General features: G+C 40.5%; 1 protein-coding gene across 2 annotated transcripts in view; it reads left to right on the forward strand.

The window, feature by feature from the left end:
- The window catches only part of LOC110520352 (neuroligin-4, X-linked), a 30899-nt gene extending 17071 nt beyond the window's left edge, over window positions 1-13828 (forward strand). For both annotated transcript variants that reach the window (XM_090230140.1, XM_036974880.2), the window contains 4 exons: window positions 6774-6935; window positions 7105-7466; window positions 7592-7738; window positions 9440-13828. In XM_090230140.1, coding sequence (XP_090086266.1) covers window positions 6774-6935; window positions 7105-7466; window positions 7592-7738; window positions 9440-10256 — 1488 coding nt within the window. In that variant the 3' untranslated portion in view covers window positions 10257-13828. The remainder of the gene's footprint in view (window positions 1-6773; window positions 6936-7104; window positions 7467-7591; window positions 7739-9439) is intronic.
- The last annotated feature ends 2284 nt before the right edge of the window (window positions 13829-16112 follow it).

Consider the following 16112-nt stretch of genomic DNA (forward strand, 5'->3'; position numbering starts at 1 on the left):
CTTGGCCATGTTCTGTTATAATCTCCACCCGGCACAGCCAGAAGAGGACTGGCCACCCCTCATAGCCTGGTTCCTCTCTAGGTTTCTTCCTAGGTTTTGGCCTTTCTAGGGAGTTTTTCTTAGCCACCGTGCTTCTACACCTGCATTGCTTGCTGTTTTGGGTTTTAGGCTGGGTTTCTGTACAGCACTTTGAGATATCAGCTGATCTAAGTAGATTTGATTTCATATGCCTATGTTTGTGTTGCTTCACAGTCCAAGTTGTTCTATAAGGTGTGTTTTTATCAGTTTTTTAAAATCTGATTCTACTGCTTTAATCAATTGCCTGATGTGGAATAGAGTTTCATATAGTCATGGATCTATGTAGTACTGTGCACCTCCAGTAGTCTATTCTGGACTTGAAGAGACCTCTGGTGGCATGTCAAGATTTAGTTAGGTGTAGGGTTTAGTGAATGATTTCTCCCAAATACAATGCTTTTAGTTTTTGAAATATTTAGGACTAACTTATTCCTTGTCACCCATTCTGAAAGCTCTTTGTTAAGTGTTACAGTCATTTCAGTTGCTGTAGTAGCTGACGTGTATAGTGTTGAGTCATCCGCATACATAGACATACTGGCTTTACTCAATGTCGTTAGTAAAGACTGAAAAAAGTAAGGGGCCTAGACAGTTGCCCTGGGGAATTCCTGATTCTACCTTTATTATGTTGGAAAAGCTTCCATTAAAGAACACCCTCTGTGTTCTGTTAGACAGATAAATCTTTATCCACAAAATAGCAGGGGGTGTAAAGCCAAAACACAAAGTTTTTCCAGTAGCAGACTGATTGATAATGTCAAAAGCCAACTAACAGTCAAACAAAACAGCATCTTTTTATCATCAATTTCTCTGAGCCAATCATCAGTCATTTGTGTAAGTGCTGTGCTTGTTGAATAACCTTCCCTATAAGCATGCTGAAAGTCTGTTGTCAATTTGTTTACTGTAAAATAGCATTGTATCTGGTCAAACACAATTTTTTTCTACAACTTTACTAAGGGTTGGTAACAGTCTGATTGGTTGGCTATTTGAACCATGAAAGGGGGCTTTACTATTCTTAGGTAGCAGAATTAATTTTGCTTCCCTCCAGGCCTGAGGGCACACACATTCTAGTAGGCTTGAATTGAAGATATGGTAAATAGGAGTGGCAATATCACCCTTTCATTTGTTGCTGGCATGTCATGCCTAAGTTTGCTAATCTTGCCAATTATTTGTTTTTAAATAGTTGGCAATATCAGTCGGTTTTGTAATGAATGAGCCATCTGATTCAATGAATGATGGAGCTGAGTTTGCTTTCCCAACATTTCATTGAAGGTGCTCCAAAGCGTTTTACTATTGTTCTTTGTCATTTATCTTTCATAGTGTAGTTTCTTCTTCTTTTTATTCAGTTTAGTCACATGATTTCTCAATTTGCAGTACGTTTGCCAATCAGTTATGCAGCCAGACTTATTTGCCATCCCTTTTGCCTCATACATCTCAACCATACAATTGTTCTATTCCTCATCAATCCACGGGGAGTTAACCATTTTTACAGTCATTTTCTTAATGGGTGCATGCTTATTAGTAACTGGGATAAGCAATTTCATTTCAATTTCAAGTGCAGTGTCTGTTTGCTCCTAATTACACACCACAGACCAACAAATATTATTTACATCAACAACATAGGAATCACTACAAAATGTATTGTATGACATCTTATACACTATAATAGGCCCAGCCTTAGGAACTTTGGGTTTCCTAGATATGGCCACTATATTGTGATCACTACATCCGATGGATCCAGATACTGCTTTCAAGCATATTTCTGCAGCATCAGTAAAGATGTGATCAGTACATATTGTAAATGTCATTCCTGTGCTGTTTGTAACTACTCTGTTAGGTTGACTGATAACCTGAAGCAGGTTGCAGGCACTGGTTACAGTTTGAAGGTTTTTCTTGAGTGGGCAGCTTGATGAAATACATGTTTTAATCACCTAGAAAATATACCTCTCTGTTGATATTGTAACGAACTTCTTCTTCTTCGTCCGATGATAAGTAGGAAGGATCGGACCTAAATGCAGCGTTGTAAGTGTCCGTGATAATTTATTATATCAGAACACGAGAAAATAACAAAGTGCAGGAAAGAAATGAAAATGGAAACAGTTCTGTATGGTGAAGACACAGAAAACATAGAATGCCCACCCCAATTCACGCCCTGACCAAACTAAAATAGAGACATAAAAATGGAACTAAGGTCAGGACGTGACAGATATTGTATACATTATCAAGCATTTCACACATGCTATCCAGCTACTGACTGTTAACACTCTGTGGTCTATAGTAGCTTCCCACAAGAATGGGCTTTAGGTGAGGCAGATGAACCTGTAGCCATATTACTTCAACAGTATTTAACATGAGATCCTCTCTAATCTTTACAGGAATGTGGTTCTGAATATAAACAGCAACACCTCCACCACTGGCATTTCTGTATTTTCTGTAAATGTATTGCTACCACTGTATCAATAAAGGTATTGTCTAAGTGAGTTTCAAAGATAGTCAGAAAATGAATGTAATCTGTTACTACAAGTTATTAATTTCATGAACCTTGTTTCTTAACTTCTTGACGCTACCTATCCCTTAAGCGGGATAATTGTCATCAGCAACCGCTGAATAGCATAGCGCCACAGTCAAATAATATTACAAAAAAATATTCATATTCATGAAATCCCAAGTGCAATATTGCAAAACACAGCTTAGCCTTTTGTTAATCCACCTTTCGTCTCAGATGTAGAAATTATGCTTTACAGCGAAAGCAATCCAAGCGTTTGTGTAAGTTTATCGATAGCACAACAAAACATTATGTACACTAAGCATTAAGTAGCTAGGTCACGAATCAGAAAAGCAATCAAATTAATCGTTTATCTTTGATCTTCGGATGTTTTCACTCACAAGACTCCCAGTTACACAACAAATGTTCCTTTTGTTCCATAAAAAATATTTTTATATCCAAATACCTGTTTGTCGCGTTATGTTCAGAAATCCACAGAAAGAGCGGTCAGGACAACGCAGACGAAAATTCCAAATAATATCCATAATGTCCACAGAAACATGTCAAACGTTTTTTATAATCAATCCTTAGGTTGTTTTTAAAATATATATTCGATAATATATCAACTGTGAGTGTAGGTTTTTCAATAGGACCGGGAGAAACAATGGCCACTTTACTCTGTTACGCAAAACTCACTCTGAGAGCCCCCACCTATCCACTTACGCAATGTGATCTTTCTCGCTCATTTTTCAAAATAAAAGCCTGAAACTATGTCTAAAGTCTGACACCTTAGGGAAGCCATAGAAAAAGGAATCTGGTTGATATCCCTTTAAATGGAGGATAGGCATGCATAGGAACAGAGAGGTTTCAAAATAAGAGGCACTTCCTGATTTTCCTCAGGTTTTCGCCTGCAATATCAGTTCTGTTATACTCACAGACAATCTTTTGACAGTTTTGGAAACTTTAGAGTGTTTTCTATCCTAATCTGACAATTATATGCATATTCTAGTTTCTGCGGCTGAGAAATAGGCAGTTTCAAATGGGTACGTTTTTTTGCCAAAAACAAAAATACTGTCCCCTACACCCAAAATGTAAAGCTACATATGTTAACGTGGGCTATTTTGAGCACTTTTCTGGTAGGCTTGCTTCTTTTCATAGCTTTATTGGGAAGCTTAGCAGAAGTAGATATTCTCATGGTATTTATGTTAGTTCAGGGTGAGCTGCACACTAGGGCACACCACCTCATTGCTAACAGCATAAATCTGGTTCATAGACACATGATTGCTGCATACAATAGCTGTAGGTTCAGCAGAGGCATTCAGGGCAGTTAGAGGGACATATATTAGGTTATTTACATTGTGTCTACCAATGCCCCTGATATAATGTACATTTTCTAAAGCATTATGATGACTCAGCGACACAATGGTAGGGATTAACTGAGCTGGGCTTGGGTCATTGAGCAGGTTCCCACCTATAAATATCTGGGCTTTTGGACTGACAATATGTCTGTAAAAAACATATGGATGAGCTAGTTAAGAAGCTGACATTTAAAGTAGGTTTCTTTTATAGAACTAGATCATGCTGATCAACAAGAGGCAGATTGTATAGTCAACTTTCCTGCCAGAGCTTGACTAAGGTGACCATTTATTGGAATACAGCAGGCACTACTCTTAACCCTTTGGATGCCGTCTACCATAGTACCCTTCGCTTTATCACAGGTGATAGTTTTAATACGTATCACTGCATCCTGTATTAAAAGGTTGGCTGGTTCTCATTAAAGTTCCGTATATCACTTCATGAGTCCCTTTTTGTGTTCAAAGCTCTACTATACAAGCTCTTGACTTACCTAACTTAGTTTTAAAAACATGAGATACCAAACACGTTCACAGGGTTGGTCTCCACCAAACCTGGTATATCTGTTTTTCAACATTTTGTGACAAAATAGCCCAACACAAATGACAAAGCACGTGTCACTCAATTCAATACTTCCTAGTTTCATGTATCGAACGGTTATTTCAGTTATATTAAAACCAGGAAAACCTGGAGTCCCCTGCTGATTATAGACCCTTAAGTTTAATAAATTGTGACAATAAAATAATAACAAAGCTTATAAGCAATAGAATGGCAAAAATCTTAACAGACTTGATACAGTATATATTAATTAAACAGGGTTTATTGAAAATATACACAAACAAATATAATAACATGTTTCAGTTCAATACAATACCCCAAAAAACAAGATTTACATTTATCAATAATGTCTGTTGATGCCGAGAAGGCTTTCAACCATCTTGAATGGTATTTTCTATTCACAACTTTGGAAGCTTTCTACTTTCCAGCTGAAATAATACATTTATAAAAATATTGCATGAATGTCCCAAAGCCAAAATATACACAAATAATGAATTATCTGCTGAAATTGCTTTAGAAAGGTGCACAAGACAGGGATGTCCCCTCTCCCCACTCCTGTTTGCACTGGCTATTTAACTACTTGCAGAAAGAATTAGACAGGACCCAAACATAACAGGTATCAGTATTGGTAAGCATGAATAAAAAAAACAACTTATTTGCAGATGATCTCCTGATATACCTGACCAATATTGAAAACTCAATGCCCCCTTTTGCTAAAAATATTTTATGAATACTCAAATCTCAGGATCAAAAATATATGTGGAAAAAATGAAATAATGGCATTAGGAAAAAGTAAAAGAATAAGTCACGATCTACAGGAATCCTTTAAGTGGACCACAAAAAATATGAAATACTAAGGATGCTTAATAAATAACAACAAATAACTTTATTCCATTACTCAACTATATGAAAGCAGGTCTAATTAAATGGAAATATCTTCCCATAAATCTTACAGGTAGGATAAACCTCTTTAGAATGGCATGGCTGCCAATGATTTTGGATTTAATACCAAGTACCCTACCGAAGACATTCTTTAAAAAAGTATACTTGGTCATAACAGACTTTATATGGGCAAATAAAATGTATAGAATTTAAAAAAAAAGTTGAACATCTTCCTAAGTCTGAGGGTGGTTTTAATCTTCCAGACATGGAATTGTATCAACTCACTACCCAAGGCTTTTACTTGCAACATATGATAAAATGCACTAAAGAGGAACAATGGTACATATTGAAAATGCAGATGCTCATCTCCAGAATCAACTTCATAGTTAAGAACACTATAAGAGTATTGAAGAAAATGAAACATATTCTACAAGAAAAAATATCATTCCCTAAAAACACAACCTTATGGAACAATCCTTGGATAGCTTTTCAGAATTCACAGATGAATTGGTCCACATGGAAAACTAAAGGCATAGAAACCCTAAATGACTTGGTAACAGAAAATACATGTATTTCCATGACAGAATTAAAAAGTAATTTTGGACTGACCAGTGGTCAGTAGTTTTAAATATTTGCAACTTAAAAGTTACGGAAACCGATGCTCAAATGATAGGGAACATACAATACCTTGCAGAGGGCATATCCAACTGACAGTCTCTTAGAAAAATATATAAACTATTGCAACCAAGACTTATAAAGATGGAGGTATAAACTACTGTATATAATTTTTTTATACAAGATTCAAAATTCATGTCTTACGTGTAAAACTAATAATGACTCAATAATCCATGCTTTTTGGGAATGCTATAAAGTCCGGAAGTTGTGGGCGGAGCTATAAAGTTAGCTGTCAGAAGTATTTCAATGTAACTTACTTTTAATCCGTCTGCATATTTCAAGACATGGCATATTGGGGTGTAGTTAGATACCAATGGACTGGACAATAATCTTCTCATCACTTGAAAAAAACTATTGTAAAAACTTGGAAATAAATCAATCCGCCATCATTAACACAATGGAAAAATCCAATGATTTATTTTTAAAATATATAAATAGCATTGGCAACTGAGAAAAACAAATCGATACAATTGCAGGCCAATTAGCAAACAATAATGCAGGCACTAGGGATGGGGGTGTGAGCATGCTGGTCCGGGCAGTTGAAATGTACTCATTTTGTAAGTTGTCTGTAAGTTGATGTTCGTATAAGTTTGTATATGGAGTAAAAAAAGAATAATAATATAATTGGGCTCCCTTGATTAAATAAAAGTTCATAATAAAATATGGTTTATTAGATTTAGCAAGATTTGGTTCTGAGTCAGGGTTAAGGATGCATAATGTTGTTATTGTCAACCCTGTTCATCACACATAGGGAGAGTTCCTCAACTATGACATCATGCTGGGTGTGAACCAGGGGGAGGGGCTTCAGTTTGTTGACGGGATGGTGGACAGTGAGGATGGTGTCTCCAGCGACGATTTTGACTTTGCCGTGTCGGACTTCGTGGACAGTCTCTACGGCTACCCGGAGGGGAAGGTAGGCTGTAGGAAAATATATATGCCCATCCAGTGTTTCTACGGTGCTGGAGGGCAAATAATAAGTTCAGCAAAAAGTAGAACTACACTCTGCATGCTGCAATCTGTCTATGCTCTCATGTGCTTTATTGACAAGGTCTTTTTTTACCTTGTTTTTATCCTTGCGGCAGGACACGCTGAGAGAGAGCATCAAGTTCATGTACACAGACTGGGCCGACCGGGAGAACCCTGAAACACGGCGGAAGACGCTAGTTGCGCTTTTCACTGATCACCAGTGGGTGGCGCCGGCGGTGGCCACAGCAGACCTCCATGCCCAGTACGGATCGCCAACATATTTCTACTCCTTCTACCACCACTGTCAGAGTGACGCGTCGCCCGCCTGGGCTGACTCCGCTCATGGAGATGAGGTGCCGTATGTGTTCGGTCTGCCGCTGATCGGCCCCACGGACCTCTTCAACTGTAACTTTTCTAAGAACGATGTGATGCTCAGCGCCGTGGTCATGACATACTGGACCAACTTCGCCAAGACAGGGTGAGAAAAATCTCTTGTCTAACTCCTTTGCTAAGAAACATCTTACTTTCCTCTAATGAATGGTAAAGTAACAACAGTTCACTTTTAAGATCACATTTTCTGATTGTGTTTGTGCTGTGTCTCAGAGATCCTAACCAGCCGGTGCCCCAGGACACCAAGTTCATCCACACCAAACCCAACCGTTTTGAGGAGGTGGCCTGGGCCAAGTACACCCCCAAGGAACAGCTGTACCTGCACATCGGCCTGAAGCCACGCGTCAGAGACCACTACAGGTAGATCAGATAATCACAGTCCACTACAGAACACTACAGGTAGATCAGATTATCACAGACCACTACAGGTAGATCAGATAATCACAGACCACTACAGGTAGATCAGATAATCACAGTCCACTACAGGTAGATCAGATAATCACAGAACACTACAGGTAGATCAGATTATCACAGACCACTACAGGTAGATCAGATAATCACAGACCACTACAGGTAGATCAGATAATCACAGTCCACTACAGAACACTACAGGTAGATCAGATTATCACAGACCACTACAGGTAGATCAAATATTCACAGACTACTACAGGCCACTACAGGTAGATCAGATTATCACAGGCCACTACAGGTAGATCAGATTATCACAGGCCACTACAGGTAGATCAGATTATCACAGACCACTACAGGTAGATCAAATAATCACAGACTACTACAGGTCACTACAGGTAGTTCAGATTATCACAGGCCACTACAGGTAGATCACATAGTCAGAGACCAGTACAGGTAGATCAGATTATCACAGACCACTACAGGTAGATCAGATAATCACAGACCACTACAGGTAGATCACATAGTCAGAGACCAGTACAGGTAGATCAGATAATCACAGACCACTACAGGTAGATCAGATTATCACAGACCACTACAGAACACTACAGGTAGATCAGATTATCACAGACCACTACAGGTAGATCAGATAATCACAGACCACTACAGGTAGATCACATAGTCAGAGACCAGTACAGGTAGATCAGATAATCACAGACCACTACAGGTAGATCAGATTATCACAGACCACTACAGAACACTACAGGTAGATCAGATTATCACAGAACACTACAGGTAGATCAGATTATCACAGAACACTACAGGTAGATCAGATAATCAGAGTCCACTACAGAACACTACAGGTAGATCAGATTATCACAGACCACTACAGGTAGATCAAATATTCACAGACTACTACAGGCCACTACATGTAGATCAGATTATCACAGGCCACTACAGGTAGATCAGATTATCACAGGCCACTACAGGTAGATCAGATTATCACAGACCACTACAGGTAGATCAAATAATCACAGACTACTACAGGCCACTACAGGTAGATCAGATTATCACAGGCCACTACAGGTAGATCACATAGTCAGAGACCAGTACAGGTAGATCAGATTATCACAGACCACTACAGGTAGATCAAATAATCACAGACTACTACAGGCCACTACAGGTAGATCAGATTATCACAGGCCATTACAGGTAGATCAGATTATCACAGGCCACTACAGGTAGATCAGATTATCACAGACCACTACAGGTAGATCAAATAATCACAGACTACTACAGGCCACTACATGTAGATCCGATTATCACAGGCCACTACAGGTAGATCACATAGTCAGAGACCAGTACAGGTAGATCAGATTATCACAGACCACTACAGGTAGATATTCCTTTGCCTACCTTTCCAAGAGCAATATATATCTTGCTGCTTCCATATCTTGTTAAATTATGTATAATGAACCACTTTGCAGTGTTAGCACTTCATGCTAGCAGCACTTGCCACTTTCCCCTTCTGACTGTTTAATGTATAATAACTATAATTTATAATGTATGATGTTATCTTACGTTATTGTGTATATTATCCGATTCCTTGTTAAATGTCTTTTTTCTTTGTATGGATGATGATTCTGACTCCAGAGCCGCCAAGACAGCTTTCTGGCTACAGCTGGTGCCCCACCTCCACAACATCAACGAGTTGCTGCAGTATGTGTCCTCTGCAACCCACAGCCCTCCCCAGGACACCACCCCCCACTCCTACACCAAGCGGCTGTCTAAAGGCCTGGGCTTGGGTAGCACGCGCCACCCCAACCCCAACCCCCCTGCCACGCCCCAGGCTCCAGCACTGCAGGGGGAGGAGCTGCAGGTCCCCCACCCCGTCATGGAGGACTACTCCACTGAGCTGAGTGTTACCATCGCAGTGGGAGCCTCACTCCTTTTCCTCAACATCCTGGCCTTTGCAGCTCTGCTCTACAAGAAGGACAAACGCAAGATGGAACACCGGAGGCTGCCACGCCCACCTCCACGCCGTGACATCATGAACGCTGACATCACACACCAACTGCAGGGGGAGGGACTTCTGAAGCAGCTGGAGGCTGAGGCTCTGCACCAACACAACACGCTGGAGATACACGACACACACAACATACACCACACACTGGAGGCTCTGGACACGCTGGACACACAGGACATCTACAACACTCTGGACACCCTGCGACTGACCTGTCCACCTGACTACACCCTGACCCTGAGACGCTCCCCTGACGACGTGCCCCTGATGACCCCCAGGTCCCTGCCCATGACCCCTGGCTCTCACCCTGCCACCCCCATGACCCCTGGATCTGTTGTGGGGGTACAGCCCATGCAGGGCTATAGTCCTTACAGTAACACTCACCTGCCCCATACACACACGCACACACACCCCAGCACACACACACATTCTACCACACGTGTATAACCACAGACAGAGATGGGGCAGAACGAAGCAGGATAGTTTCTCCAGCACCTAAGATGGCGGAACGATCCAGTCTGCCGTGTTGCATGAATAGAACAATGAGGGAGCGGAAGTGATGAACTCTGGGAGATTAAGTAATGTGCATCAGTAAAAAGAACATTATAAATGAGAACATCCAATATGGCTGCCAATTTGGTCAATACATCATGGAAACATTGCTTCTATAAGCTGCGTCCGAAATGGCTGAAGTTGCCATGTGACTTGCCCTAGAGCGGGGCTGCTGTGATGTCCAGATCAGACTACTGACTGAACCCTCTGGGAACAACTTGAAGAACCTGTGAAATGTGAATGTAGAATATTTCAATTGCAATGAAATCCTTCAGAGGATCAATGTTCGCTGTAGTTCTGTGCTCAGCCAGGCCAGGGATGTAGTCTGAAGGACAGACAGACAGACACACAGACAGACAGAGAACAACAGATGGACAGGGACAGAGACAGACTGTATTCGTAGCACCTGGGACAAATTCCTCTGAATGGTTCAACAATAACAAGTTCAACAGTCCGAAGATCTACCAACCAGCAGTCTGTTCAAATATGTAAATAACTTGTAAACATAATGGAGAAAAGATGGTAAGATTTAAAGCTTTTACTGTTTTATTGCATTCAATGTTATTTAACGACCGTAGCTTTTAATTTGAGTTGATTATAAATGTATAGGTCCCCAGAACAAGATGTAACTTGACGCTTGACTAACCCTGACCACATCTATCAAGATGTAAACCCTGACCCTAAACACTAACCCTGACCACATCTATGCCCAACCTCTTCCCTGATCTGAAACTTGTACTGGGACATGGAACTGGGTCTATTTTTGGCCCCATCTCTCAGCCATGGACCCATACTTTTGTCCTTACCCCTGACCTGTAACCTTTGACCCTGACCTCTAACCCTATCCTCATCCTAACTTTGACCTACATCCTAACTTGGACCCTCAACCTGTCTATGAACTCTTATTTCAGTCCTTACACTTATTGACCCCTTACCTCTAACCCTGTCTTCTAACCCTGATCCTGACCCTACCTACTTCCACCATGTCTCCCAGAGACAAAACTGATCAGTTGACCTGAGACCCAAATTCAATCATACTGAAGTCTAAAACGTTGCGATTAAAATCCGTCCCGACACAAATCCTGCATTTGTGAGCTTTTTGAACCATAAAATAAAACGAATATGAAATCATATACTGAAAGCTGAAATAGTGGATCTGAAAAACAATGATTCTTATTTGAAATACTCCCATAGGCTAGATTAAAATATTATTTTTTTTCCAAATATTTTCAGTTTCTGCCTTAACAGATGGAAGGAGTCTTTGCTGTATGTACTGTATGAACTTTCTGCTCCATTTTGTTAAATAAAGTATCAGTATTTTACCATTTATATGTTTCTCATATACAGTGCCTTCGGAAAGTATTCAGACCCCTTGACTTTTTCCACATTTTGGTACATTACAGCCTTATTCTAAAATGTATTAAATCGTTTTTTCCCCCCTCATCAATCTACACACAAAACCCAATAATGACAAAAACAAAAACAGGTTTAGACATTTTTGCATATTTCTTAGAAATAAAAAATGGAAATATCACATTTATATAAGTATTCAGACCCTTTACTCAGTACTTTGTTAAACACCCTTTGTTAGCGATTACAGCACCGAGTCTTCTTGTGTATGACACTACAAGCTTGGCACATCTGTATTTGGGGAGTTTCTCCCATTTCTCTACAGATCCTCTCAAGCTCTGTCAGGTTGGATAAGGAGCGTTTCTGCACAGCTATTTTCAGGTCTCTCCAGAGATGTTAGATCAGATTCAAGTCTGGCTCTGGCTGGGCCACTCAAGGACATTCAGACACTTATCCCGAAGTCACTCCTGCATTGTCTTGGCTGTGTGCTTAGGGTCATTGCCCTGTTGGAAGGTGAATGTTCACCCCAGTCTGAGGTCCTGAGTGCTCTGGTGCAGGTTCTCATCAAGGATCTCTGTACTTTGCTCCGTTCGTCTTGGCCTCATTCCTGACTAGTCTCCCAGTTCCTGCCACTGAAAAACATCCCCACAGCATGGTGCTGCCACCACCATGCCTCACTGTTGGGATGCTGCCAGGTTTCCTCCAGACGTGACGCTTGGCATTCAGGCCAAAGAGTTAAATCTTGGTTTCATCAGACCAGAGAATCTTGTTTCTCATGGTCTGAGAGTCTTTAGGTGCCTCTTGGCAAACTCCAAGTGGGTTGTCATGTGCCTTTTACTGAGGCGTGGCTTCCATCTGGCCCCTCTACCATAAATGCCTGATTGGTGGAACTGCAGAGATGGTTGTCCTTCTGGAAGGTTCTCCCATCTCCACAGAGGAACTCTAGAGCTCTGTCAGAGTGACCATCGGGTTCTTGGTCACCTCCCTGACCAAGGCCCTTCTCCCCCGATTGCTCAGTTTGGCCGGGCAGCCAGCTCTTGGAAGAGTCTTGGTGGTTCCAAACTTCTTCCATTTAAGAATGTTGGAGGCCACTGTGTTCTTGGGGACCTTCAACGCTGCAGCAATGTTTTGGTATCCTTACCCAGATCTGCACCTCGACACAATCCTGTCTCGGAGCTCTCGGGATAATTCCTTGGTTTTTGCTCTGACATGCACTAACAATTGTGGAACCTTTATATAGACAGGTGTGTGCCTTTTCAAATCATGTCCAATCAAGTTATGAAAACATCTCAAGGATGATCAATTGAAACAGGATGCACCTGAGCTCAATTTTGAGTCTCATAGCAAGGGTCTGAATACTTACACTACCGTTCAAAAGTTTGGTGTCACTTAGAATTATTATTATTATATATTTTTTTAAAGAAAAGCACATTTTTTGTCCATTAAAATAACATCATGTTGATCAGAAATAGTGTAGCCATTTTTAATGGAATATCTACATAGGTGTACAGAGGCCCATTATCAGCAACCATCACTCTTGTGTTCCAATGGCACGTTGTGTTAGCTAATCCTAGTTTATACATTTTAAGAGGCTAATTGATCATTAGAAAACCCTTTTGCAATTCTGTTAGCACAGCTGAAAACTGTTGTTCTGTTTAAAGAAGCAATAAAACTGGCCTTTAGACTCATTGAGTATCTGGAGCATCAGCATTTGTGTGTTCGATTACAGGCTCAAAATGGCCAGAAACAAAGCACTTTCTTCTGAAACCTGTCAGTCTCTTCTTGTTCTGAGAAATGAAGGCTATTCCATGCGAGAAATTGCCAACAAACTGAAGATCTCATACAATGCTGTGTACTACTCCCTTCATAGAACAGGGCAAACTGGCTTTAGCCAGAATAGAAAGAGGAGTGGGAGGTGCACAACTGAGCAAGAGGACAAGTACATTAGTGTGTCTAGTTTGAGAAACTTTTTAAAATCAATTTTTGAATAAGGTTGTAATGTAAAAAAAATGTGGAAATAGTCAAGTGGTCTGAATACTTTCCGAAGGCACTACATATACTATACTCTCATAGGTATACTGTCTTCTGGAATAAAAATCCTGATGTTCATAAACAAACCCACTGTTTTTCAGGACACACACACTCTCTCTCTCTCTCTCTCCCTCTCTCTTCACTAAATGGCTGTGTGGTTATCTGATGCCCTTCAGCTGATCTTGAAGGATCACAGTAGCTGAGGAGCAGACCAGCCGTTTTCAGAGAAAAACCTTCAAACTGAATCAGTCATGATTTCTGAGTGTAGAGCTGAGTGTAAAAGAGGAGATATTGCACTGTAAAACATTTAATGTAAAATGTACAGTAATTTATGGCAGCAATTGACCAGTAAGTTACTGTCATTTATTTTACAGTAATCAATTTTATGGTAATTTAATTTACAGTATATTACTGGAATTACCCACACAGCAACATATTACCCAGTGTTCTTTGCATGTTTTAATATTTACATTTTGGTAATTTAGCTTGGCATTCTTACAGTCAGTGCATTCAACCAAGGTTGATAAAAAACAAACATATCACAGTCATAGTAAGTCAAATGTTTCTGTAACAGTGACTCAAAATGTTGTTGTAGTTAGGGATACATTGGTCTTCAAAATAACTGTAATTACAATTAGATACCTTATGATGTACAGTGCATTCAGAAAGTATTCAAACCCCTTGACTTTATCCACATTTTGTTACGTTACAGCCTTATTATAAAATTGATTAAATAAATGTTTTCCATCAATCTACACACAGTACCCCATAATGACAAAGCGAAAACAGTTTTTTTTAAAACATTTTTGCAAATGTATCAAAAATTAAAAACATAAATACCTTAGTTATTTAAGTATTCATAACCTTTGCTATGAGAAATTGAGCTCAGGTGCATCCGGTTTTTTATTGATCATCCTTGAGATGTTTTGACAACTTGATTTGAACCACCTGTGGTAAATTCAATTGATTGGACATGATTTGGAAAGGCACACAACTGTCTATACAAGGTCCCACATTTGACAGTGCATGTCAGAGCAAAAACCAAGTCATGAGGTTGAAGGAATTGTCCGTAGAGCTCCGAGACAGGATTGTGTTGAGGCACAGATCTGGGGAAGGGTACCAAAAAAATGTCTGCAGCATTGAAGCACCCCAAGAACAGAGTGGCCTCCAGCATTCTAAAATGGAAGAATTTGGAAGCACCAAGACTCTTCCTAGAGCTGGCCACCCGGCCAAACTGAGCAATCGGAGGAGAAGGACCTTGGTCAGAGAGGTGACCAAGATCCCAATGGTAACTCCGAAAGAGCTCCAGAGTTCCTCTGTGGAGATGGGAGAACCTTCCAGGAGGACAATCATCTCTGCAGCACTCCGTCAATCAGGCCTTTATGGTAGAGTGGCCAGATGGAAGCCACACCTCAGTAAAAGGCACATGACAGCCCACTTGGTGTTTGCCAAGAGGCACCTAAAGACTCTCAGACCATGAGAAACAAGATTCTCTGGTATGATGAAACCAAGATTGAACTTAGCTGTATCACAACAGACTGTGATTTGTAGTCCCATAGGTTGGCGCACAATTGGCCCTTGGTTTGGCTGGTGTAGGCCTTCATTGTAAAGAAGAATTTGTTCTTAACTGACTTGCCTAGTTAAATGAAGGTTAAATAAAAAATAAATCAATAAATACAGTGAAGCATGGTGGTGGCAGTATCATGCTGTGGGGATGTTTTTCAGTGGCAGGGACTTGGAGACTAGTCAGGATCGAGGGAACGATGAACGGAGCAAAGTACAGAGTGATCCTTAATGAAAACCTGCTCCAGAGTGCTCAGGTCCTCAGACTGGGGAGAAGGTTCACCTTCCAACAGGGCAACGACCCTAAGCACACAGCCAAGACAATGCAGGGGTGGCTTCGGGACAAGTCTCTCAATGTTCTTCTGTGGCCCAGCCAGAGCCCGGACTTGAACCAGATCAAACATCTCTGGAGAGACCTGAAAATAACTGTGCAGCAGCTCTCCCCTTCCAACCTGACAGAGCTTGAGAGGATCTGCAGAGAAGAATGGGAGAAACTCCCCAAATACAGGTGTGCCAAGCTTGTAGCATCATACCCAAGAAGACCCATGGCTGTAAACGCTGCCAAAAGGGCTTCAACAAAGTACTGAGTAAAGGGTTTAAATAATTCTGTAAATGTGATATTTCATTTTTTATTATATTTTTTATATGGTAAAATTGATAAAAAAACGTTTTTACTTTGTCTTTATGGGTTATTGTGTGTAGATTGATGGAAAAAATCTAAATAAGCCATTTTTGAATAAGGCTGTAACGTGACAAAATGTGGAATAAGTTAAGGGGTCTGAGTACTTTCCGAATGCACTGTATATC

Source organism: Oncorhynchus mykiss, chromosome 3 (assembly GCF_057628025.1).
Source record: "Oncorhynchus mykiss isolate SJ-2025 chromosome 3, ASM5762802v1, whole genome shotgun sequence".
NCBI lineage: Eukaryota > Metazoa > Chordata > Actinopteri > Salmoniformes > Salmonidae > Oncorhynchus > Oncorhynchus mykiss.